The 24,082-nt window shown below is 39.5% G+C and overlaps 1 protein-coding gene across 1 annotated transcript; it reads right to left on the reverse strand.

Annotated features, from left to right (window-relative positions):
* On the reverse strand, positions 1 to 21,484 carry LOC136362585 (cytosolic phospholipase A2 epsilon-like). Its single transcript, XM_066321256.1, has 21 exons — positions 21,458 to 21,484; positions 21,082 to 21,165; positions 19,104 to 19,176; positions 18,176 to 18,312; positions 17,237 to 17,368; positions 14,275 to 14,315; positions 13,803 to 13,845; positions 13,401 to 13,464; positions 11,988 to 12,154; positions 11,753 to 11,845; positions 11,355 to 11,392; positions 10,054 to 10,189; positions 8,504 to 8,640; positions 7,289 to 7,511; positions 6,531 to 6,645; positions 5,412 to 5,549; positions 4,841 to 4,948; positions 4,210 to 4,401; positions 3,507 to 3,673; positions 2,524 to 2,704; positions 1 to 1,396 (listed from the first exon to the last, which is right to left on the reverse strand). The coding sequence occupies exons 1-21, from the start codon at positions 21,482 to 21,484 to the stop codon at positions 1,158 to 1,160; spliced, it is 2,535 nt and encodes an 844-aa protein (XP_066177353.1). The 3' UTR covers positions 1 to 1,157.
* Positions 21,485 to 24,082: the final 2,598 nt, after the last annotated feature.

The raw sequence follows: 24,082 nt of genomic DNA on the forward strand, positions 1-24,082 counted from the left end.
TACTGAACTGCTTATATTTATTCTTCCTGGAGCTCTATTAATGAAACTTGAAAATCTTCAAAATACTTAAGAGATACTTTGCAGAAGAAAATAATCACATTTTTGACCCCCCCATCTCACTATTGTTTAAAAATAAACTCATGAGCATAACTGAGCTATCAGAGTGACATCTTCCTTTTCTTCTTTACTCACAGAAAACTATTGCAGTCTTAATGGTGACACATAACATCAAATTATCCTAACCAATGACAAGGAAAGACGGTGAAAAACTGGCCTTCTGCATAAGAGGGCTAGTGAAACAAAGATGTATCAGTAACTGAGGAAAAGGAAAGCTGTTGGACTTGACCACTTTAGATCCATGAAAAGGAGATGAGAAGGTTACTGCCAGCAGTTTCTTCTTTTGAAGCCAGACTTACTGGTTTGATTCATATTGCAGCAAACCTTGACAGCCACTGCTGGTGTTATCTCCTGTTAAACGAACTGATGCACAGAAAAGGACTGTCTTAGAGGTAACAACATATGTTATCTCCTGAGTTACCGTTCCAGTCATCTGCACTCTTGAATGCACAGTTTCCTTCCATTTTTCATCTTCCACAGTTGAAGTGACAGCTTTTCTTTCATCTTTCATCAAAGGTTATTAACAAAGCTCACTGTTCACTCGATATTTGATTTCTCGGTATCAAAAGCAAGAGTAACTTTTTCCGAGAACAACTCAATAGCAGAGCTGAGTCCATAGAAATTAATAAAACCCCCATACTTCAATGACTCCAACTATAAAATTCCTGGTTCTAATAAGATTATTCTTGGCTACTTAGTATTTGAACAATACCTATTACTCTGCATGTATATTTTTGCATACAAGAATAAAAAATAAGATCTAAGAATGAGCAGTTAAATATATTTTCTTTAGAAGCCATTTTTCTAAGACAAGTATAAGAATCTAATAAACACAATTGTGTCTGTTATTTGGATGTCAGTGGGAATAAAACTGTAGCTGCAGCTACACATCGACCATCTCACTGTTGCAGAAGTCAAAGGAGTTGGTATCACAATTCTGTTGCCATCACAAACATCTGTGAGCTTGCAGCAGGTGAATATTTATTAGTCCAGTATACCAAAACATTTGTGTACCTCCTGCTGATGTTTCAAAATACACTCTAAGAGTGTTTACTTGAATTAGGTGATGGATAGTTTTTAAGTCGCTTCTTTCGTTCCACTGCAGTTCGCAAAGCCTGGAGAATTGAGTGTTTATTATTCAGGATGTTGTAGCTGCACAGGTTAAGCAGCTTGTTGAAATTCTCTTCAGTGTATGTCAGCAGGCCGGTGCCATAGGGAGCAGCACAGCTGGACACGTCCACTCTTCCCTGCTCCATCTCCGCGGGACTGCGCTCCACATCTGAAATCAGAGCAGAGCACAGCAAAGAAATTGAGGTGAAAAACTCCTACCAAGCAGTGCAAAACACACAGGAACAGATACAGAAAAAATGAATTGTTTCTTGAAAATGATTCAAGGTTTAATTGCTGTACAGTAACTGTGTCAGCTGCACTAATAAAACCCAAGTAGTTCGCTGCTTGGCTACAGTCCAGATTTGACCTGTAGAAAAACATTTCCATGCAAAATGCTTTCCTCTCTAAATTAAGGTTTTGCATCAGAATATTTATTGGTTTTAAGATTTGGATTTTTTTTATTTTGAACTTTTCAGTTGAGTTCTGAGATGATAGCTCCTTATCTACCTGCTGGTAGAAAATTACACCAGAGGGCCCCTGGACTGGGAATCCTCCCTCTCAGGTGGCTGAGATTATAAGCAAATGCAGAAAAACAAATAAGATAATGAACAGTATGAGGTCTTTTTCAATAAGATGATTCATGGATTTTTGTTCATTTTTTGAGGAAAGTTTCCTGGACCATTTAAAATTAGCGATTAAAAAACCTGGAGTTGATGTTAAAGTATTTGTAAACTGTAACTGAATTTGCCAAGTACTTTTTTTTTCTAGTGAAACAAACATTTCTTCTATCGCTGAACTAAAGGAAACAATCTGGCAACTTTTCAAAAATAACAGGTATCAAAGCAGCTTGTTACCCTGGCAAAGCCTTTGCTTCATTACATGTTTTCAGCACTTTCTATTATCAATTTTTTTCATGTAAAAAAAGTAATAGGAGAATTTTAGCTTTGTTAACCAAGTAAACATTTTATCTCTTCGTGGGACTGTTAGGTGACAGCATAAGCTACCAGTGGATATAACTTAGTAGCTGTGTCTTCTTCTTTATTATCTGTTACGTGACCTGTTTCAAGTGCCAGAGGGGGTTTCCCTCAAGGTACAGCTACTCATGCTTTTATTTTTAAACCTCTTCATTCCAATCCCTGATTAGCTGGCAAATATTACATGCATCACACCTGGACTGAAAATATAATTACTTAGCAAACTCAGAAGCTTGCCAGTGTCTTATTTTGGCAGAGGAACAAATTCAATGGATCAGCTGGATAAGATAATTGCAAAAAATGATTACTGCTGCCTACTTACTTGGTGCTTTGTATTTTTGGAAGGTATCACACACCAGTGGAAAATAGGCCAAGATTGGTGCCTCCAAGCTGCCCTCAAACACATAGCATTCCTTCAGGTGCTCCCGGTCTTCCTGGCTCAGCTCTGTGCTGGGGAATGGGATGCCATGCTCCAAACAGTACTCTGAGAATAAGTCCAGTGGCTGCCTCAACAGAGAGGAGAGATGCAACACAAAGAGAGCTTGAAGTAAGACCACCAAACCCCAAAATAATATTTTGCTGCAGTAGACACTCTGAGGTTGATTCATATGTTTATAAATAACACACTGAAAAAACCATGCCATCTTAATTTTGATATATCCTGGGTAACAGAAAATTGGTTGATTTGCTAATATTTTATATTTTTAAAGCAATTTACTATTTACTGAAATTTATATGACATTCAGGTCACTTTTGTGATTTAGTGAGCACAGTAGAGGATTTGGATAAGGAAACTTGGATTTCGTGTGGCTTCTCAGATCACAGGTTCTTAAATATTTGCATTCAGTGCATCTGTCTCTGTTCTTCATGTCCTCTTACAAATAAATTACATTCATTTCAATCATATAAGCCCCTCAAGGTTTCTTCAAAGGCAGAAGAAAACAAAACTGACTAAAATTCACACCAACACCAAGTCAAATGTAAAACCAAAACATTTCATTCCAAAAAATTCAAAACTATGTATTATATTAATTACATGGTGGAAGTTATTTAGCTATTGACAGATACATAGAATAGGACATCTTCTGTATGTCCGTGTTCATATGCCAAAAAGACACTGAAAACAACCCTGATAAAGGTAGTGACATTATGGTCACAGTTGTGAATAGTACCATTGATATGATAATTTAATTTAATAAAACCAGACCATTTTTCTGGAGGGGGAAAAAAAAGAGAGAGAGAGAAAGGCATGGTGGTAATTCAGCTGCTAGAGTCATAGAGATAAAGAATCACTGCTTTCATCACCAGAGTCTGTGATCCTCCACTGTAATTTAAATGGAGAATGACATCCACTTTTCTCTCTGGCCTCAGAATGGGTGGGCAGCTGGTATTGATGAAGAAAGCTGTATCTATCAGTTTGAGGTAGTCACTCATTTCATTCAGCTGGTTGGGAGAAGAATCCAGCACTGTGTCTGAAAAGCCAAAACTTCTATTATTATTTACTGCAGGGTCAAGCCCCCTTTTTTCCAAATTAGCTTAGAAGAGGAGAAAGAAAAGACAGTTGATGCATATTCATCGCTGACAGAAAGCCCACAGTTAAGTATTTGTCTTTGACACAATTTTAGTATCTAAAGCTCAACTCTGAGATCAGTCAGAGGGAGCAGTTCTGAAACTCAGCTTCATGCAAAGTGATAAATTACTCTTCTTTTTCAACATGTGCAAATCTGTGGCTATTTAACTTCTTGGAAACTTCAAGTCACTCTTTGATGGCTTTTCCCAGGAAGATAAGAATTCAAGCAAACCTGCTGTGCTTTCTCCAAGATAGGAAAGAGACCAGGAGTAAACGACCTAGGGCTTGGCAAAACCCATTCCACCAAAATGTTAATTAAACAATATGAATCAAAATTTACCTTTATGATAAAATTTATCAAATATTTGTTCTCAGCAAGTATCAGGACTTCTAATTCAAATTTCCTTCAAAGATATAACTAAAATAATTTTCAATTACCTTTCCACATGCAAAAGCTCTCATTCTCCAAATATTTTTTATGTAGCTGCAAACCCTTGAGGAAATTATGGTAAGTTGAAACCACTGGCCGCCCGGTCATCATTTCTCGAAGAGTTTTGGAAAGGTAACCTTTGGGAATGGATAAGTAGGTTGTCTGTTCATGAGGCTTCTTGGCCAGAGCAGGATAGTTCTCTGTAGGAAGAACAAGAGGGTATGTCTGCATTTTTCTCTGTTTCTCTGATAATAACAACCAAACCACCATATCTCCCATTCCCATCTGTGGCTGAGTACACACATGGCCATGCAGAGTGTCCTGGGCAGTGGGTTTCAGAGTCACACCATATCACCTTCTTCTTCCCTGTCTGGCCTCTCCCTTCCCACAGGGCTCTGGTAACCCTCTCGTGACTAACAAAACTCCCCAGGGATGTTGCACAGTGAGCAACACAATGTTTTTTCCTGATTTACAGCACAACAGTTGGTCTCCTGCTTTTCCTTCATTCTCAAGGGCTTGGTGTCCCATACGCCAGAAATAGGACACAAAAACAAACCCTTCACTAAATGTCAGGTTTCACATTTCAGAGAGGTGTGAAGAAAATGCAAATGCAAGAGAAAAGTAATCTAAAGAACTAACCAATGTCATGCTCAGTGTCCCGAGTCCATCTGTGCCAGAAGTGTTCTGACTGTCCTGAGAGGTAGACAGCATCCATAAAACTATGGGAAAATATATTGCTCCATGCGCCTTTAAAAAAAAAAAAAAAAAAAAGTGGGGGGGGCACCATACTTAATACTAGTTAGAATTTTTAGAGCACAGCTATGGCAACATACTTGTATCCACTCTCTGTTTTAGTTATGAAATATTATGAATTTTCCTATAAATGTCAAATGCCACATCATTTCACACAACGTCTGACTTACAACCAGGCCATTTTCGAAACTTGGCCGTCTATAAAAGTCAGGCTGTGAGTTTAAATACTTCAGATGATCAGTTTGTGTGTGTTCAGCAAGAGATTCAGCAAATTAGTCACATTTGTCTCAAAAATTATTTTCCTCTTTCATCACTTTTGGCTGGTTCATTTGAGATTGAAATTGCATCAGATACATTCTCTGGTGTACTAATACCGCAACAAATACTGTACTAATACTGCAGACCACCTCTGTGTACCCAGCTCTTAAGGTGATGCTTTCTTGAGATAGTAAATTACCTTCCAAGAAACAGATGTGGGATTCTGGGATCTTCTTCATCCGGCGACCCATGAAGAACTCACTACCAAAATCCTCTGAACGTACAAAGGCCCCATACTTCAGGAGACCCACCTCGTAGGGTGTGAACTCCACCCACTCTGCAAATATGACACCAAACTGGGTTTATTGAAGCCACCTGAACACATGTGAAAATCAGCTTAAAGAATCAGAAGCTGGAAGAACAAGGCCTTCAGCTTCACCATGGTGGTGACAGACAGTTCAAACCACCATGTTTTGAAACTAAAAGGTGTCCTTCAGTATACATGAATGCTAAAGCTTAATTCACCTCCTCTGCCAAAATCCATTCAGTTTGGGATTCAGGTCCATCTCTGCACAAAGAAGCAAGACCTGGGGCAGCAAGTCCACTCATTGCTGAGGTCCTGCACACAATGTGGCATTTTGAGTTCCTCTGAGTCAGCAATGACACCAGCTACCATTCATTCTTAACACTCTTTATAATCACTGCCTTGAGGATAAAAAACTCTGACCAAACCCCCTCCCCACACAGAAACCTTGGCTGGGTGCACTGGGACTGCAAATGTGCCTAGGAGCTGATGACCAGGTTCAGTTGCAGGACTTACTGCTTAGTTTGGGCTGGAAACACTATGGGAATAGTGATCAGGATCACTGATCAGGACACAGAGCACTGCCCCTCCTCACAACCCTCTTTGGCTGCTGGGGGCTGACTGCTGCTCTCAGCCCTCTCCACCTTCTCCTTTTCTCCTCCCTTCCCTGCCCTCCTCCCCACTCTTTGCAGCTCTCTGGACTAGTGCTGCCTCAGCAGAAGAGCCAGGGAAGGGGCTGTGGGGGGTAGGAGGGGATGAGAGAGCAAAGAGCAGCAGTAGTGGCTCCCAGGGTTCAGCAAAAGGCATCTCCATGCCCCCACCAAGCAGTGTCTACAGCAGAGGCATCTCCCTTCCATAGTATTAGGATGCAGGTTTTTCATCCAAATCAGAAACCAGATATGAAGACAGGGGAAAAGAAATTATTTTAAAGATTTACTGGCTTGAGCCTACAGTAAAAAGTTTTGGCATCGAATCATCTTTAGAGTTATAAGAGGGTAATATGATAAACTATACCTTTGAAATCCAAAGTGCTGAAATCATCCTTGACGTTGAGGGACAGGTATACGGGGAGTGGATTCTGCCCCTGATTTACTGCTAGTTGCTGATCTGAAAGCTTGTGAGTACTTTCCTGTTTACAAAGAGCAAAAGTCATTGTAAAAAAGATGAACATGATGCATGGTCTTACTGCAGTATCTAAGTATGAACTATCAATGAAGTATCTGTTAAACCTCAGCAGGTTTTGTTCTGTGTACTTTAGACTTTTGGCAGCACAAGTGTGTTCATATGTTATCTGCCATGAGCTTTCACCAAGGCATTGTGCTTATGGGAATTTTGGCTAGGGGAACAGGGCAAAAATGCAAGGAACATGTCTGTACAGTCACTGGGATATGACTTGCTTTAAGGAAAGAAAGATATTTCGTCAACCTGGACTCATTTGCTTCACTACAGCTTATAGCTATACATTGCTATGCCTGAGCTTACCTCTGTCAGAGCCTTCTCCCCTCTGTGTGTTACTAGAAAGATCACCTGAATCACCTGACCCAAAATTAAAGATGGAAAATCAGTTTCCTTAACATCTTGAATTTTTACATGCTCAGACATCTCCTCCAGATGCTCACATTTTAGGGTCACTTTGTTACTTTTGTTCTAAAAAGCCAAATAATATGTCCTTCAGGTATTTTGAGAGCCTTTTCTCTGACTGAATGCACAACCTTAGACATGGGAAGTTAGAAATCCTCTGATATAAGAGGGAGAGAAAGAATATAAAATACCTGATGATGTAGCATACAATCAATGAAGAGACCCCATAAATCTGTAAAGGCCACCTTGTGCCCCTCTTGCTTTCTCTCACAAAGCTTATTTTCATAGTATTTCATGTGATCCAAAGAGAAACAGTGCAGCTTGCTCTTGGTCACGTGTTTCCTGATGCCATCAATTGGCCCACTGAGATCCTTTTGTGACCAATTTGCATCTTCATATAACTTTGACATGGTCCTGGATAAAAGAAAAGTACTGTGGTTCATCACAGGGCACATGAAAATTCATTGGGCTAATAACACACATAAGTGTTTTGTTTCAGGCTATATGAGGTTCTTGTCCTCCAACTTTTACTTCAAAGAGCATTTTAAAGCCGAGGTAGTATTTACACTGCATAATGATTTTTTTTCTCTGCAAAAATACATTTTAAATCATCCTAGCTTGTTTGTTTTTCAGAATCCAAAGAGTAATAAAGCAACACTGATAATTTAAGCCAAGCTTTTGCTTTATCCTTTGATTGTCCAAGCTGCATCTTCTGTCTGAGGCCAGACCCACCCTCAGGTGGGTCAGACCCTGTGTGAAATGTTAAGCTGGGGTTCAGAAGTGACTGTGGCCCTGGCAAGTGCAAAAGCCCCCTCCTTGGGCATGCAACAGGGGGGTCACGTCAGCATTATTGCATACATAAGGGCAGGCTGAGCTGCCAGCTCCCAGAGCTCAAGCAGATTCCAGTCATCCCCTCTCATCCCCCATCCCACCTGTTCTAATTCTGTCTTTTAGAGCAGCCGTGCAGAGGCAAAATGTTTTAACCCCTCAACCCCTCCTGGTTTGTGTAAGGCAGTCACCACTGAGTGCATGAATGACACCCTGTGTTTCTCAGGGCTGTTCTTTAGTCTGGTTTTTGGAGGTGTAAGATTTGAGCCAGACAAATATTGCAAAAGCCTTTTGAAGTGTTGCGTGCAACACGACAAGTTACAGGCAAACCCTCCCAGCTTGTGCTCTTTTCTTTTTGTTTCTGTAAACACTTCAGTGTAGTTACAAAAATACTGTAATTCTCATTAGATTTGTTTCTTTCAGGAGGACAGCACTGAGTGATCCCATGAAACAAATCCAAAAGGAAGCCAAGTGCCAGCATCAAGCTGAGTAAATTCATCAACAAGGCAAAATTGTTCAGCGGGTTATCACTTTGCTAACACAAACAGCAAGTACAAACAAGCCCAGCTTCTCCTTACCATGTCGTGGCAGATAAACCACTGATATATGACACACAGTCCAGAACACCCAGCTCCTGGAGAGCCAGAAGACTGCCCAACATAGCTGTCATGGACCTCACTCCCCCTGCTGCAGTCACGACTGCCACCACTGGCACCTGCTCAGCACACAAAGAGAGGAGAGTCACTCATCACCAGATGAAATACAGGAGTGATGGCCGTGCAGAAAAAAGTAAACAGCAGCATTTGATTCAGGTAGGTTTTGATTAATTCACCCTCTTCAGGGCAGTGCCTAGGTGTGTGTTTGGGTTGTGTAAACTTTGGTGGAATTTAGTGCATGTTGAAAACATTTTCCTGATCAGTGATGTTTTGGAAAGTCAGGAGCTCTAAGTAGAGTTCTTGTATGGGAAAATATATTTTCAGATTTTCTCAATGTAATTAATTTTACCTCAACTCTTTCCCTCAAAATACATTTTAAAGCTCTGAGTATAACTAAGGTGAGAAGAGCAGCACAAAATCTGCCTGCATAATTTTTTTCTTCTCCTAAGTGTATATACAATATTTGCTATTCTGCAGGCAGATAGTGCCCAGCTTTATAGATTTATTTTAACATCCTATTTCCAACCCAGATTACCTCTACCTTCCCTGATATCAGTGCTATGTGTAATTTGGTTTTACTTTCTTCAGAGATGCATCAGTCCTGTTATCCATCCTCCCTTGTCTGTATAGTAAAAACCAATACAACAAATACTCAGTTTTAGGAACATATGATGCTATCACCTTTAACCTTGCCTTCACTGTATTTTACCATCTATATGTGGGTTTGAGGGGGTTTTGATTAATTTGGCTCAAAACCCCTTTTATTCTTATTTAATAATAACAAGTCCTATTCTATCTGTTATTGAAGTTGATGGGCACTTTAACTCGGTTGAAAAATGCTGTCCTGCACACAACATAAAGGGTTGGGTGTGCTGGGAGCTGAACAGAGGAGGAAATACCCCACAGGCACATTTTCCCAGACTCTTGCTCCAGGCACCACATTCCCACAACAGATTATTGTCCTCCAGTAACACACCAGCTACCTCTGAGTTCAGCGATCTCCAAGAGCAGAGCAAGCAAGAGGTAACACCGAAAACCACGACACAGATGCTACTGTAGCAATGTACTGGCACTGTACAGGAGGGCTGCAGGAGAGTTGCAGCCTTCCCTGTTAACCTTGTGGCAGCAGAGAAGAGGTGCCAAGGGGAAGTGGTCTCAGTCCAAGCAATCAAATCTCACCAGACTTGGTTATACACACCAGCACATCAGCAAATACAGCCTTTGGGTACCCCTGAGCAAGGACAGAGGCTGGCAGAGAATAAAGGAGCTATGACTGGCCTCCTGACAGTTCCTCTTTCATCCTCTCAGCCAGAAACTCGGATATGGTCTTACGTGCAAGTGACGATCAGGTCTATACTATTTATTTTAGAATATGTGGAAGAGCTGTATGGGTAGTCATGCAAGTACATCACATCCACTTCTCTCAAAGTGGCTCATATCACTTCAAGTTCCCAAGATGCTGTCCCACATACCTCATCCTCCTGCAGGTCTTCATCTAGGTGAAGAACATTTTTCAGAGCAGCAGCAACCACCTTCTTCCTTTTACAGATGAAATCCTGCTCCTCTGCGCACAGATCAAACCCCAACCGCAAATCTAAATTCTTGCAACTAGAATAAAAGCACAGAACACGGCATTACCTGCAGCCATTTCAGTTGGAGACATCCAGCAAAACCAACAAAAATAAACCAGTTTAAAGAGATTATACTTCCATGCATGTGAAAGTCCCCCTATGCAAATGAGAGCAGGTATTTGTATATCCTGTGTCCTATACTTGTGCCTTCCTCTGGAGATTTCAGACCAGAATTATGTTCTGAACAGTTTCACACAATCATGAGGAAGTTAAATAAATAAAATATTATGCTTATTTAAAACAAGGAAACAAACAGAATTCAATCTGTTTCACACTGAACTCTGGTATTTGGACATCTCTTCACATTCTCTTGCTATGCATGTGTTTCCTGAAGCACAAAGTGGGGCTTAGTAGTTATTTAAACTTAACATACTTTAGTTAAAAGAACCCTAACACCAAGTTAAGCTTATCTCTACAAAGAATTTGTGTTCTATTTGAGTCAGAATATGTCTCTTAAATGTATCCCTTCCGTACATTAACATAAATATCATGTACATGATTTATTTTATAACCTATATTTTCACAGGATTCCTGTTTCAGAGGTTTTTTTCAGGAGAAAAAAAAAAAAACACCACAAAAACGTCTCGGTCTCTTCTCTGAATATTATTCAGTAAAACCCTCTGATTTTATCATTTATCATTCGCCTGTAACTAAGGCTTGCAATGGAGCTAACTCATCAACAGGGGGTAATGTTGCCCTTCAGAAAATCTCAACAAGCCAGTCAATAAATAAATTACTGTCCATTTTCATTGAAAAATGATCTGTAGAGGTCTTGTAAATGCATAAAGGAGTTAGACACATTAGAAATCTGGTACACATAAATATGCATGTATAGTAGATAAAGGTTATAAGACACAGGGATGTTAAGGTATCAAAATTACAAAGCATCAACATTAGGGAAAATGTGATGGTTTATACCCCATAACTACCTACCACCTATGCTTTTCTAAATATTTACTGACCAATTTAAAAGCTTTAAAAACTTTAAAGCATTTTATTAATCATTCCCCATATTTTAGTCACATTTATTTCCTGTTTTGAAATTAGTTACTTTAAGATATAGCTTCCTTTCATCTAACAGTGATACTATGAAAGGAGAGGAGATGGCCTAAAAAATCATTAAAAATCAGAACAAGATTTACCTATTTTCCTCATTCACAGACACCTCATAAGATTCCCCCTGAAAATCAAGAATGAAAGCACCATAAATTCTAAATAGAATTGAAATTTTGTAAAAGCAGGTTTTATGGCATTAGCAATTATTCACATATATAGTCTAACAATAAATTTTTGGTCTCAAGCCTTCAGCACACAATCTTCATCCTGTTTTTAAACTACTTTTAAAGCAGCCAGAAATTCTGAAGATCCTATTCCCCGCCCTCCACCCCCCCAGTTCATAGTTATATTTCTAAGTGTATGCAGAGCTAAGAATACAAATAACTTGCTAATGCATTTTCAGTAACAAAATCAATATGTGACCAGACATATATAGAGTTTTACCTTGTTGAAAGAATTCCAAATACTGCCAAAGGATACTCACTCTCATCACTGTCACTTTCTTTCTCAAGTCCAGAGAATGGAGAGGCACAGCCAGGGGACTACTTACATCCATTTCCCTCCTATCTGAGCCAGACTGATTTAAAGAGGGGGAAAAATGTTATTAGGAGAATATTATTTACAAACCTTAGAAACAGAAATACCAGATAAGGGTTAATGTATGATTCTTCTCCCAAAATTTAGGTTAGGTGTTATCACCACCCATAAGCAAAACATACACAACAGAAAAAACGCTCCTTTGGCAGAGTCATGAGCAGTCTGGGTTGACTGTGCTTGATGTAGTGGAACCTGGTGGTTTCACTGCTTCCTGCTCTGGAGTGAGGACCTATGGAAATATCCTGGGTTTCTTCATAGGATCCCTTCATTGTGAACGTGAAATCTCTCCCTAAGAACAAGAAGCAAACCACAGGGAGATGTTAACTGTGCCTAGTCCTGAAATTAGCAAATAAAAGTGCCCAAGTGACAATTCAGCCTTAGTGCTGCAGGCTTAACTACGGTTAATTTGGACCACAATGTTTTCCTTCCCCTGTGACCAGTGTGGAGCACCTGGCCCTTTGAGCTCCCCTGGACTGCAGGGGCTCAGAACTGACCAGCTCTCAAGTTTGCAATACTCAGAGAACTGATCCCAAAGTTGATGGCAGAGTCAGGGTTGACATCCCTGACTCCTCAAGGCCCAATCCTTCATCCATTGAGAAATGCAGATCCATCTGTTGTGAGTATTTCACCAGCTTTGAGGGGAATTTTTAGCAGGCGCCTTTGTACATAATCCTTTGTGTGAAGGCATGTGGGAATTGATTTGAATACATTATAGCAGGTGTAGGATAAATGTTACCATCCAACATTGATAATTAAGTTACTTATTGTTTTGCTTATAGTAAATCCCATTGAATTGCTTTGTAAATGCTAAATTGTGGGATGATTATATACTGCTGAACCCTTTAGACAAATGATCAAGTCTGAGGCTAAGTTTGGCAAGAGGGTCCACTCTGAAACTCACATCTCAGTGTGAGGATCTTCCCTCCTGGCACCCTTTCCTTTTCCCTGTCAATCCTTTGGCATCCCCAGTCTCCACATAAATAATTCTAGATTGATTCCAATCTGATTTTCTCTGCATGCTTCATGCATGTGGTAATAGAGTGAACCTTGCCATCAAATTTTGTCACACTTTCACTAATTTATATTAAACTACATTTGCTGATACCTTTGCCAGTGATTATTTCAGTGACCTAAACCATTTGTGACACCCTACCAAGTGACATAGAGTATGTGTTACATTTGTGGATGCCTCTAGCAACATTCACATTCCCTGACCTTTCACTGAAGCCTTTCTCCTCCTCAGAATTGTGTCTCCCTTCTTTTACTTTGTTTTCACCAGAAAACAGAGATAAAGGTATTTCAGTTCCATCACACTGCAGTGATGTTTCCAAGTCTCCCAGCCACCTCCACAGTTTCCCTTAAGCTACACAGTCACACCTTCTTCTGAGGATTCTCACTATTAGCAGGTAGCTAATTCAGGAAATACCCAAGCAGCCCTGATGCAAACAGAGACTGAAACAGACCAAATATTTATCTAGATTCAGCTGTATTTCCCATAGCACAAAAAGCAGTGACAAACAAATCAGCAACCTCACTTTTGTAAGAGCTCTTCATTTTTGTTTCATTCACATGTACTTCCAAACAGGAAACTTCACGAGACTGGAAAAGAGAAGCAATAAAACCACTGGTCACAGAAACAGTTCAGGACTCTCACTGAAGCTCTAGGGGTCCTGTAGAAACACAATGCTTGGCCATGATGGTCTGTGAATATGAAGAATTTGTAGAAACTGAGTATCTTGTTTAAATCTTGCAAGCAGTACTGCGGTTAAGGAAGCCAAAATAACTGGGGATCTCTCATTACATTTAAATACAATTCAGTCCACAACAGTTAACACAAAAAATTTTTCTCCCCATCTTCCAACCACAAGTTTCAGTTCTGCCCTACCGTAAGATTGGCATACAAAACAAAAAACTAACAAACAAAACAAAACGATTACCACTAGTACGCCATTAGTAATGATCTTCTCAGATACACCTGGTCTGAAAAGCAAAACCAAAAAGGTTTATTTAAAAGTGGGTATTTGAGCAATAAATGTTCAAAAGCAAATAGCTCTCTGAGCTCAGTTTTTCTAGCTGGCAAGGACCATCAGCACTTCTGTCTTTCCCCTCTGTCTTGCAGCCTTTACCAGATCACACCCTATACCTTCCCAAGGATGCTCCTTCTTTCTTCCCTCGCCTGATGAGTATCATCTCTCCTTAGGCTGAATCACAATATAAATACCATTCTCAGCTATAAATAGTAAGTGAGACTGTCACTCAAATTCAGGAGAGAAAAGCAACAATGGGGAAGATGCTGAGATGGATATCTGAACACAAGTTTATGGAGCCACTTCCCAAATGCTGCATTACCACTGTCTCTAAAACACAGTTTTCTAATTACAAACTCTACAAGATTTAGGTTTTACTTACATGTATTCCAGTAGAAATTCCACTTCTAGTTCTTCCTGATTCTGAAAATAGGACTTTTTTAAATTTATGAATGAAAAAATATTTTCTCCTGATACATATCTGACTATTTATTTATAACTGTCTCTCTATTCCCACACCCTCTACATTATAATATGAATGGATAGAGCTTTCTGGTGGCCACATTTTGATTTCATCTCTCCACTGCTCTACTGTTTATAAACCAGTTGTCCCATCAAGAGAAAGAAAAGATTAAGTATCATAGAATAGGGAGCAAAGGTCCTACTATTAGTTTATTAGTAGGATAAGACATGGGTCAATCAGTGCTGAGGAAGGGAAGAATACCAGGTGAATGATGTAGGAGAACATACTTCAGAATGAATGGACCTAGTATAGTGAATAAATAGGGAGCATGCCTTGGTTAAAACAAAAGAATTTGCAGAGTAAAGTCATTAAATATTTTAAAAAGGTGAGAGAAGGGACCAACTTCGAAAAAAAAACAAACCTGCCAAGGTGAAGGGAAGAAGAGAGAACACTGAAGCTGTGAAGGGGAATCAGGGAAAGAGCTCAGGAGAGGTGAATCAAGAGGAAAAGAGACAGGAAAAGTATGAAAATGAAACAGCAAGAGAGTAGCACACCAACAATATAAAAGAGACTAAATTACTGTAGGCTGCAAATGCTGCTCTATGGGATACAGCCAATCCAGGAAATACCACACTAAAAAAAGGTGTATCAGCGAGACCTTCTGCATCACCCACAGGGAGGAAAACACTAGTTAACAGTGAAATAAATCTCTCTGACAAGTGATGGCAACACTTTTTAATTCATATTCAGAATAACTAACATTTATTGACAAATATCACTTCTGTCCAGCTGCACGTCATACTTGAACGTTGTGAAATGACTGAAAAACATGCCAAATCTGACAATGCAGCTGCCATGGCAAAATCATCTTTACAGTAAAAATGAAAAGCAATTTTGCATTTACTAGTTCATATCAGTAAAGAGACATCTCTGATGGATTTTCTGACAGCTGCATATGTGGCATGTAATGCAGAAGCAGGTGGTTCTGCTTGCTAATTTCTCCCAAAGTCTCTATTTCATGAGAATTAGTGGATGCAAGTTTGTAATAGAAGGCTGAGGCACAGATTTTAGAAAATAGTCACCTTACACAGACACAAGACAGACTGTATCAAATATCTGATTGTGCCCAGACTGTAGTATCCAAACTAACTGATGGCCTGTTACAACTTTGTCCAAAAAAACAGCAGAAACAAGGTTCAGAAGAACCTGGCTCATGGCATCTGCCAGTTGTGGTTCCCTTGTGTCCCCATCCTTCCTATGCTGTTTTATAGTCAAACAAATTATATTTTTATTAAGTCCCATTCACATATTGGTGGGTGAAAAAGAACATACAATGGAAATACTTGTTAGGCCACAGAGAGCAAGAGGCACAGCACAGGAACCCTGCTGCTCTGACATTACCCATCTGACCTCCTCAGCCCTCCTGGGATATCTTGGTTGATGAAAGAAACCATCATGGGCAGGGGTGGCACTACAGCCTGTTATTAAGGTTGCCCAGCCTATATCACATTACTAAGTCACTTTCAAAAAAATAAAATAACCCCAAGTCTTCCAAAAATCCATGTACAGACCACAATCTGTGATGCCTCATGTGCTGTATTCCTCACAAGCTGAAGAAGGGCAGCTTGACCAGGATGTTCCTGAGACAGCTCACCTGGTCTGACCTCCACCACTTCCACCTTTGCTAATGGGTTAAGACAGCTCTGCACATGCCTCAGAGCAAACTCAGGGCTTGAATCACACTTGGAATTATCTCAGTCACATGAGGTTTTTCTGAGGAAGGCTGTAGCCAGCTGGAACAGGTTTAGTAAGCAGTCTTCAGTAAGGACTGGTCTTCTAAAAGAGTAGTGAATAAACACTCTCCAAAGCAACAGTAATATAAAAAACAGGCAGGAGTGTTTTCCAATGAGCTTGACTTATACAGTGGTTTACAAAAAAATGGAGTGCACCCATTCCTGGGAACTGTCAACTGAAGCCCTTGGGAGAAGTGTGAAAAAGCCCTGAAGTTGTTACTACACCCTCCAAACAGAGGAGGTGTTACATTGCGCAGAAAGTAATCTGAGTACGTATTCTGTTCTCTTTGAAGATGAGTGTGATTTCTTCACCTCTCCTCTCAGCAATTTCATCCACTCAGTGTTTCATAAGATACTCTTTATCTCCTCTTTAATATAACCAAACACTATATTTTTGAGACACATGCAGCAAATAAAACTCTTAGGTCATACACTCACTTAGAAGAAAAAATAAAACACTGACAATATTCTCATTCATCAAGGCCTGCCCCTTATGTGCTGGGTGATCCCTCTAAAGTAAATTTGTAACCCTGTAAAAAAGGAGTATAAGCAGACTTGCTGAGATTTTTTTGGTAAAGTATTTAGTAGAGGAGGGAAAAAACCCTAAGAGATGGTCACAAGAATGGAATGCTTCATTTAGCAAGCACATTATCTGAAAGAACTGGCCAAAATCCCCAGTGAAGCTGAGAGGAGAAAGCCTTAATGAGCTACTGGCCAAAGGGTAAGGACAAGTGCCTGGAAAGGGGGGCAGGTTTGTTCCCATCCCTGTTCTGTCAATCTCCTACAATAGCAATAAGACCCCCCTAACCATTAGCTTCTTCGTTTTTGACTCTTTTTCTTGCTGATTTTTTATAATTTTTTTTTAATTAAAAAAAAAAAAAATTAGGAATACAAAACTATTTTGCATCTTATTCCAGTCACAAGAGGGGATGTTTGTGACCCCTCTCCTAAAGCCCAAGCACTCAACTTTTTTCAGTAACATCCTTTTTAACAGTGTCTTTGTGTGTGAGAACCAATTTAATGTTCAATAGAGGTAGTAACTTGAGACAAAATTCTAATCAAGAGTATGATTTTCTCTATCCACTCACCTCTGGATTCAATGCAAAATTCAGGCAAACTTTTTCTCCAGGTTGGATTTTAGCCACATCAAAGCGAACGGTCATAAGATGGTCATCTGGTGTAAAAGTATCCTCATCACAGACTGTCAGCTCCAGGACGTTCTGAGGAGAGAGGCAGAGAAGGATGCAAATGGCATATTCTGGGACCACTGAAGGATGTAAATGATGCATTCTGAGACAACTGAGCCCAAAAAGAAGGTCAGCATTCAGCCCCCGTGTCCACATGGACAGATTCCTGTGACAGCATGGAGTTCTGCTCACAGCCCATGTGGCTCAGACAGCAGAGTCAGGGACTAACCCTAGAACAGCTAAATCATCAGATTTGGCAACCAAAAAGAGCTCCAAAAGAAAAGGAAACATAAGAGACATATACATGATGGTAACATGCAGCAGACAGAGCAGAGGTTACACACACTATTCCTCAGCTCATTTGTAGACTCAAAATTACTACCTTGAGAAATTTTGGCATTTCATCAGAAAGTAATGATTTATGACATTTTTAGTCCTTTAAAGTGGACCTTAAAGCACACTACCAAGCTCTTATCAGGATTTGAATTATAGCAATTCCTCAGGGCTCAGTTTACCCTTAGAAGCATGAGAAGATGCAGCACTAGTAAACTATGAGAAACTGATCCAGTTTGGACTTTGTATCACTTTCACTCTGACTGCTCAACTATTTCTGCTAACTCTATAAACACTTTAACACTTCTTTACAACTGTTCTGGGACACAAAAAAACATTCAAGATTATTCCAGATATTCCACAACCTTTTGAGCTTAAACTGCTTCTTTCAGTCAGGTTAAATGAGTTCAAGATCCATGTGAGCCTCAAGCCTTTCAAAAACAGTTTGCCCACAGCAGGTGAGGATTCCTCCTTTAGAAAGCACCTGCTCACTGTCACAGATCCCACCTTTACTTCACTCTGTATCATGAAGTGGAAAGTTTCATTCCAGACAGGGTTTCTGCAGTTGTGTACAGTTCTTGTCTGGGCTTCCCGACATGAAGCTGTTGGCAGCCACAGCTTGACATAGCAATCAGTTTGGCTCCCTGTGTTAACAACAAATTGCATAATTAGTACAGCAGTACTTTGTTATTATTTGATTTGCCCAGCCAGGGAAAGAAAAGAGCAACCTCTGAGGAGCCCTAGATATTTTATTAGACCCAAAGGAAAATATTCTGGGTTTACAGTTTACTTTTCTATTTAGATTTATATCAAAGTCAGTCAGTTTCAAACCACTAATTCTATATGATAACAGGGCCAAAGTATTTTATTTCAACAAAACTGAGCTAAGAACTCTGGCTCTTGCGATTTATAACTCGTATTTTCCAGTATCTGCCAGTTTCCAAAAAAACTCATATACAACTTCACTTCTTGAAACGGAACTTTTTAAAATTAAAGGAAAATTTAGTCTGGGGGATTTTCATCTATTTGTAATGCACAAGTCATCCACACCGACAGAACAGTGAAGACACAAACACAGCAAAATCCAAAGCAACTACTAATTTTTCCCTTTGAAAGGGAATTGGGCACCCTGGAAAAAGGGGCACTTTTTAGAGTTAGGAGAAAGGGAAATACCACAGAGCAGCTAATAAAGGGAAAGACTACAACTTCTTCAACACAGAATTTTTTAGTCTGTTTCCTTTCTGGTTTTAAGTGTTTTCTAAATTATTTTGAATTTAAATGAAAATGAAAATACATAAAACTTCTTCACCCAACCTCCCCCCCCCCCCCCCCCCCAAATATTACTGTAATCCAAGCAACAAGTGTACAAGAGCATTAAAATCAGGTGACAGTAGTTTTCTTGCTAAGCTATAAATATGCCATCAGTGATACTTACACAGATCTGCTTTGCGGAGATTTCTCATGCCTACAATTTTTACAGAAAGCCAGCACAACTGAGGCACTTCTGGCTGCAGAACAATGAGAAAGATAGCTTAGCTACTAGCAATTAACTCAGATATAAATAAGATAGGTTATCCTATAACACCACAAAGGCATTCTGTCATCACGATGCAGTGAACTTAATTTTAAGTATTTGAGATATTTTCTGAGAAAAAATAGTTTCTTGTGATTTGAAATTGAGTAAAGATAACCTGTCATTCATAGTTAGGGTCTACATTAATCAAAATGAAACTTCATTAGCACAGCAAGCAGAACAGATACATGTATATAAACCAGGGGTTTTATAAAGAACCAGAACTGAAGAAAGCAAGGATCACTAAAGCTCGAAACAATGTAAGAAAATAGAAAGCTGAGAACACCAAGTAAAATTGGCAGTGTGTTCGATTATGTAATTAAACACAAATAAGCAAGAAAAGCTCTAATTGTATGTAAATGCACATATACACACACACACACACAAAAAAAAAGGCACAAAAGCACAAAGAGGTGATTCAGAATGTCTTGGCTTCATCAGGACAAGCCTAGGTTGACTTGATTGATCTACCAAGGAGAAGCCCATGAGGCACAGCAATATTGACAACCCATAGTGTAGGGTTCTATAGGGAAATAACTTGAAGGCTCCACAACTCTCCATTTTTTCTGTTCTCCCTCCACTCCCTATCACATCTACACACAACCCTACAATTGGTTACAGGAAAAACAAGGCAGTGTTGAAGAACATCAAGAGTAAAATACTACATGCAGAAGCAATAGCTCCATTAATTGGACTAATAGCAGCACTTAAATCTCCAAAGAATCATGATTTCTGTGAAGGTGCCTGCTTAGGACCTCCTTGTGTACCTCTTATTTTGATACACCGTGTCTTGACAGAAGCAGACGAAACATCTAGAAAGCAATAAACCACCAAGAAAAATGTTATTTACAGCCTACTACTGGAAAGATTCTCAGCTCAACACTTTTCTCTCAGAAAGCGTTGTTTGAACAAAACCAGAAGGTCTGAAAGAAGCCCAGCATAGTTTTGGCCAGCAGTGTTTATGGAGATCGAGAATGAAAGAAGTACATGATCCAAATTACTGAAAGCTCAAAATTTCATCCCAAATACAGAGGATTAATTTTTCATCCTCAGCTTTACTACCACCCATATCCATGAGTTTGGAGAAAACTTATTCATGAGATGGCTTAAGCGCTAAGTAAATATACTGACACAGACCCAATTATTATTCCATAGTTCTAGCTGTTAGTGAATTCACTGCTCTCTCAGATCTAAGAAAGAATTAGCTTCATACTTTTGTACTGAATACAGCCAGGGAACCAGTTGAGAAAACTCAGGGGCAGAAAAACTTTTTTTTTTTCATTTTTCAAGTTATTAAATATCTATTCAACCAACTATTAGTCATAAAACAGAATAATTTGTAACATATCTAGTATGTACCATATTCCGTACTTTTCCAAAACAAATTCATATTCATAAAAATCAGTCTTCAAAAATGTGTCAGACATGGGAGTAAACCATTTTTTTTTTTTGCTGAGCTGCCGCCATAAAGTAAAGTAAAAACAATTTAAGGGCTAAGTCTTGGGTGTTATGAGGTGTTATATGACTACCATCATATAATGATACCACAGTAAACCAAGACTAAAATCCAGCTCTGCCAGTTCCTTGCCTAGCATTTAAACCACAAGTTCATCATCTTCCCAGACCCTAAGTCACAGTGAATGCTTAGCACTCTAGAGAGCACACTCACAAAAGAAGCAAATATTCCCTTAACTAACTGTTACTAAATGCCACCTCTCACAAAAACAGTTAAGCTTGGGGAGAGATTGGAAAGGCTGAGAGAAAACTACAGGTAACAAGGCCATCCTTTATGCCCTGCAGCTCTCTCTTTGCCATCCAGAAACTGCCTTCTCTATAGTACCTCATTTTCAGCACCATATGGTCTTTCAGGATTCCTTCTCCTGATTCCAATCTTCCTGTGCGGGTTTGCCCGGATGAACCGATCCTGGGAACAAAGAGCCAAAAGAGAGGCCAGTGTTAAAACCCAGCAGTCAGTAATTTTCAGTATCTACTCAGATTCACTGTGGCAGGAGACCCTAGCATCTCTCCCATTTCTCTTCATGATGGGATATATGCATCTCACCAGGACCATCTACCAACTGCTTTTACTAATAAATCTGCCCACTGTAGACACGTTTGATATTTAAGGATCAAAATTCCCCAAACATTTGCTTTTGATGAATCTCAACCAAGATAGCCAAACAGATTCTTCTGCCCCACCACTGATTTTCTCTTACCAAAGGTGAATAGGCTGATGATCCCATCTGTATCTTTGTTTCATAAAAGGCACCACTATAAGGCTCCAGTTGGTGTGCCTCCCAGCTGGTAGGTGCTCCTGGACCACAGTATCTTCCAACCAGCTGTGGCCAGGAAGAAGAGTTGTATAGATTGACTCATGGCCCCACCTCTCACTGATTTCAAAAGCACAAATGATGCACTTGTTCAGTGCCACATGAAGACTTGCCTTTTCTTTTTTTTTTTTTCTTTAACACCACAGTGATTTAGAGAAAAAAGGAGATGGGTCAAGCATTTTATCACAGGCTAATCCCAGAGTCCACCACCATAAGGTCTGAATAACTAGACACCAAGGGATCTTCTGGAGCAGTTCCAGCCCCCACCAGCTTCTCCAGTCAGATGCACAACAGCAAGGATTTTCACCAAGTTCACTACAAATCACAGTCATGAAGTGGAGGCTGGATTCCACAGGCCTTGGCAAATAATTAAAGAAAACACCTTGCAGCTTTGCTTCTCTCTTATTTGGTTGCATAGAGGATGTTAACAGGTTAGCAGAGCCAGCAGGAGCCTTTGCTATTCAAGCATTTTTTGCTAAAGTGCTGCTTTCAATTAAATGCGTTAGAACCTCATAAACTTTAACAGAACTAACTACACACCAATTTTTTGGCAGTTTTTTAACATCCCTGTAAAAATGGTCAAGTATTATTTCTTTATAATTTTATTATAATTTCCCATTATTTTTCTGTAACAGCACTCAACACACACAAAAAAAGGACCTAGTACTATTAAAAAAATAGCACAGAAGCCATCTATTGCATTAAACTTTATTAAAATCATTAAAAATAGGTGTTACCCAATAGTAAGAAATTTCTGTTGAAATAAGTTTTTTTAAACTCTTTATTACTTAGAACTCTCAAATTTCTAAGTCAGAATGAAAATCCTCTTTAAAAGCAACAGGACCTCTTAGGAAAAAATAAAAATCTGATTTTTCAACCATTCTAATGAAAGTATTTGAGTATTCAAACTGTCCTATAAAGAACTACCTTAGATGAGACCTACCTTAGATAAAGTTTCAAATTATTATAATTAGTCTTGCCTTTCAATAGATTCAAGCATTCAATGCATGAATGTTTCTGCTTTAGGCTGTACTGCCACTTTTGCAAAAAAAAACAGGTGTCTTCCCACCTAAAGTTTTTTCGTTATGTTGTTTTGTTTTACTGTGGAACAGGTATTACAATAGAGAATTATTTCACTTTGTTTATATAATAACATTTTTGCAGTAATGCTCTAAACTGAAACAAGATTCAGCTCACAGGGTTACAAGAGGCTGAACCCAATGACCATTCCATCACTCAGCTTGGGCTCTGAAGTCATTTTGTGTCTCAGTTTTATGACAGTGGATTCTCCTCGCTCTTGAGGGACAAAAGTTAGCAGTCCACTTGGGTAACATGTCATGCTCCCCCCACTCAACTTGCACCCTTTCCAGAATGTCCACATTTGGGCCTTTTGTGGATTTCATACAGCAAATTTAGCAATATTAACTGCTGAAGCTGCTGTGTCATTACACTGCCCCTGCTTACTCTACACATAATGAGAAAAAAGACCCCAAATAAATAACCCAACCAAAAGCAGATGTAGCCCAGCAATAATAGTAAATGAGCTGATAACTTGACACTGTGCCTCACAAACCACGGTGCAGGTGAGTCAGTCAGGAAGCCACAGGCCAGAAGACAAAGTGGTATTTCACCAATCCCATTACAATTCCAGCAGCCGCAGCAGAACTGGCTGAGGTGACATGAGGTCTGGAGTCACACAAGCCCTTGGAATGGGTCACACAGCCTGCAGCAGGCTGCCTGGGGTGGCAGAGGAGCAAAGAGCTTGCAGCAGAACCAGAATAGGCGTTGCAGCCTCTTGAGAGGCAGCTGCAAGAGCTGGAGATGCCCATTTGCCACCATGATCTCAGACCAGTTTTGACACAGTCTCACTTTCCTCTCACAGAAAATAGAGACTAATAATCATTTCTCCAAATTCTCACATGGTTTCTACAGATATTCAACATCAAATATTTAATGTCTAATATAAAGAAAAGGGGGAAATAGCCTTCAGAGTCTGGCTCACAATCCTCCCAAGACCAGTAGCTTCTGAGAGAAAGGTGCCATGATAAAGATACAGAGACCTCTTGATCTGAGCTCTGATACACCAATGCAGCCACAGGGTCCAACCACATTTCTAATAATATTTGTGCTTTATTCTTCATAACCTCCTAAAGCAAAGCGGTTGGGCACCCTCTCTAGATATCAGACGTAATTTACATGACACAAATGAGCCATCCCAAAACTTCATAATAATTCTTTTTTACTTAGATTCTGACAAAATCAGAAGTGACAGCAAATGAAATCTTGAAGAAGTTAAATCTTCATGCACTTTTCATTATAAAGCATTTGGGTAAAATGAAGAACAAGGGCATTAAGCTGCATTTCCTGCTTTGATAATACAGAAAATTCCACAGGAAAAAGCTTTCTTGCAAGATGATAACAAATAAGCTGTTTGACTTTATATTGTCTGCTGCACAGAAGTTGCACAATTGTACATATCCTGTTAAAGTTTTGTTCTAATCCATCATTCAG

This window comes from Sylvia atricapilla, chromosome 6 (assembly GCF_009819655.1).
Source record: "Sylvia atricapilla isolate bSylAtr1 chromosome 6, bSylAtr1.pri, whole genome shotgun sequence".
In the NCBI taxonomy this organism is placed as follows: domain Eukaryota; kingdom Metazoa; phylum Chordata; class Aves; order Passeriformes; family Sylviidae; genus Sylvia; species Sylvia atricapilla.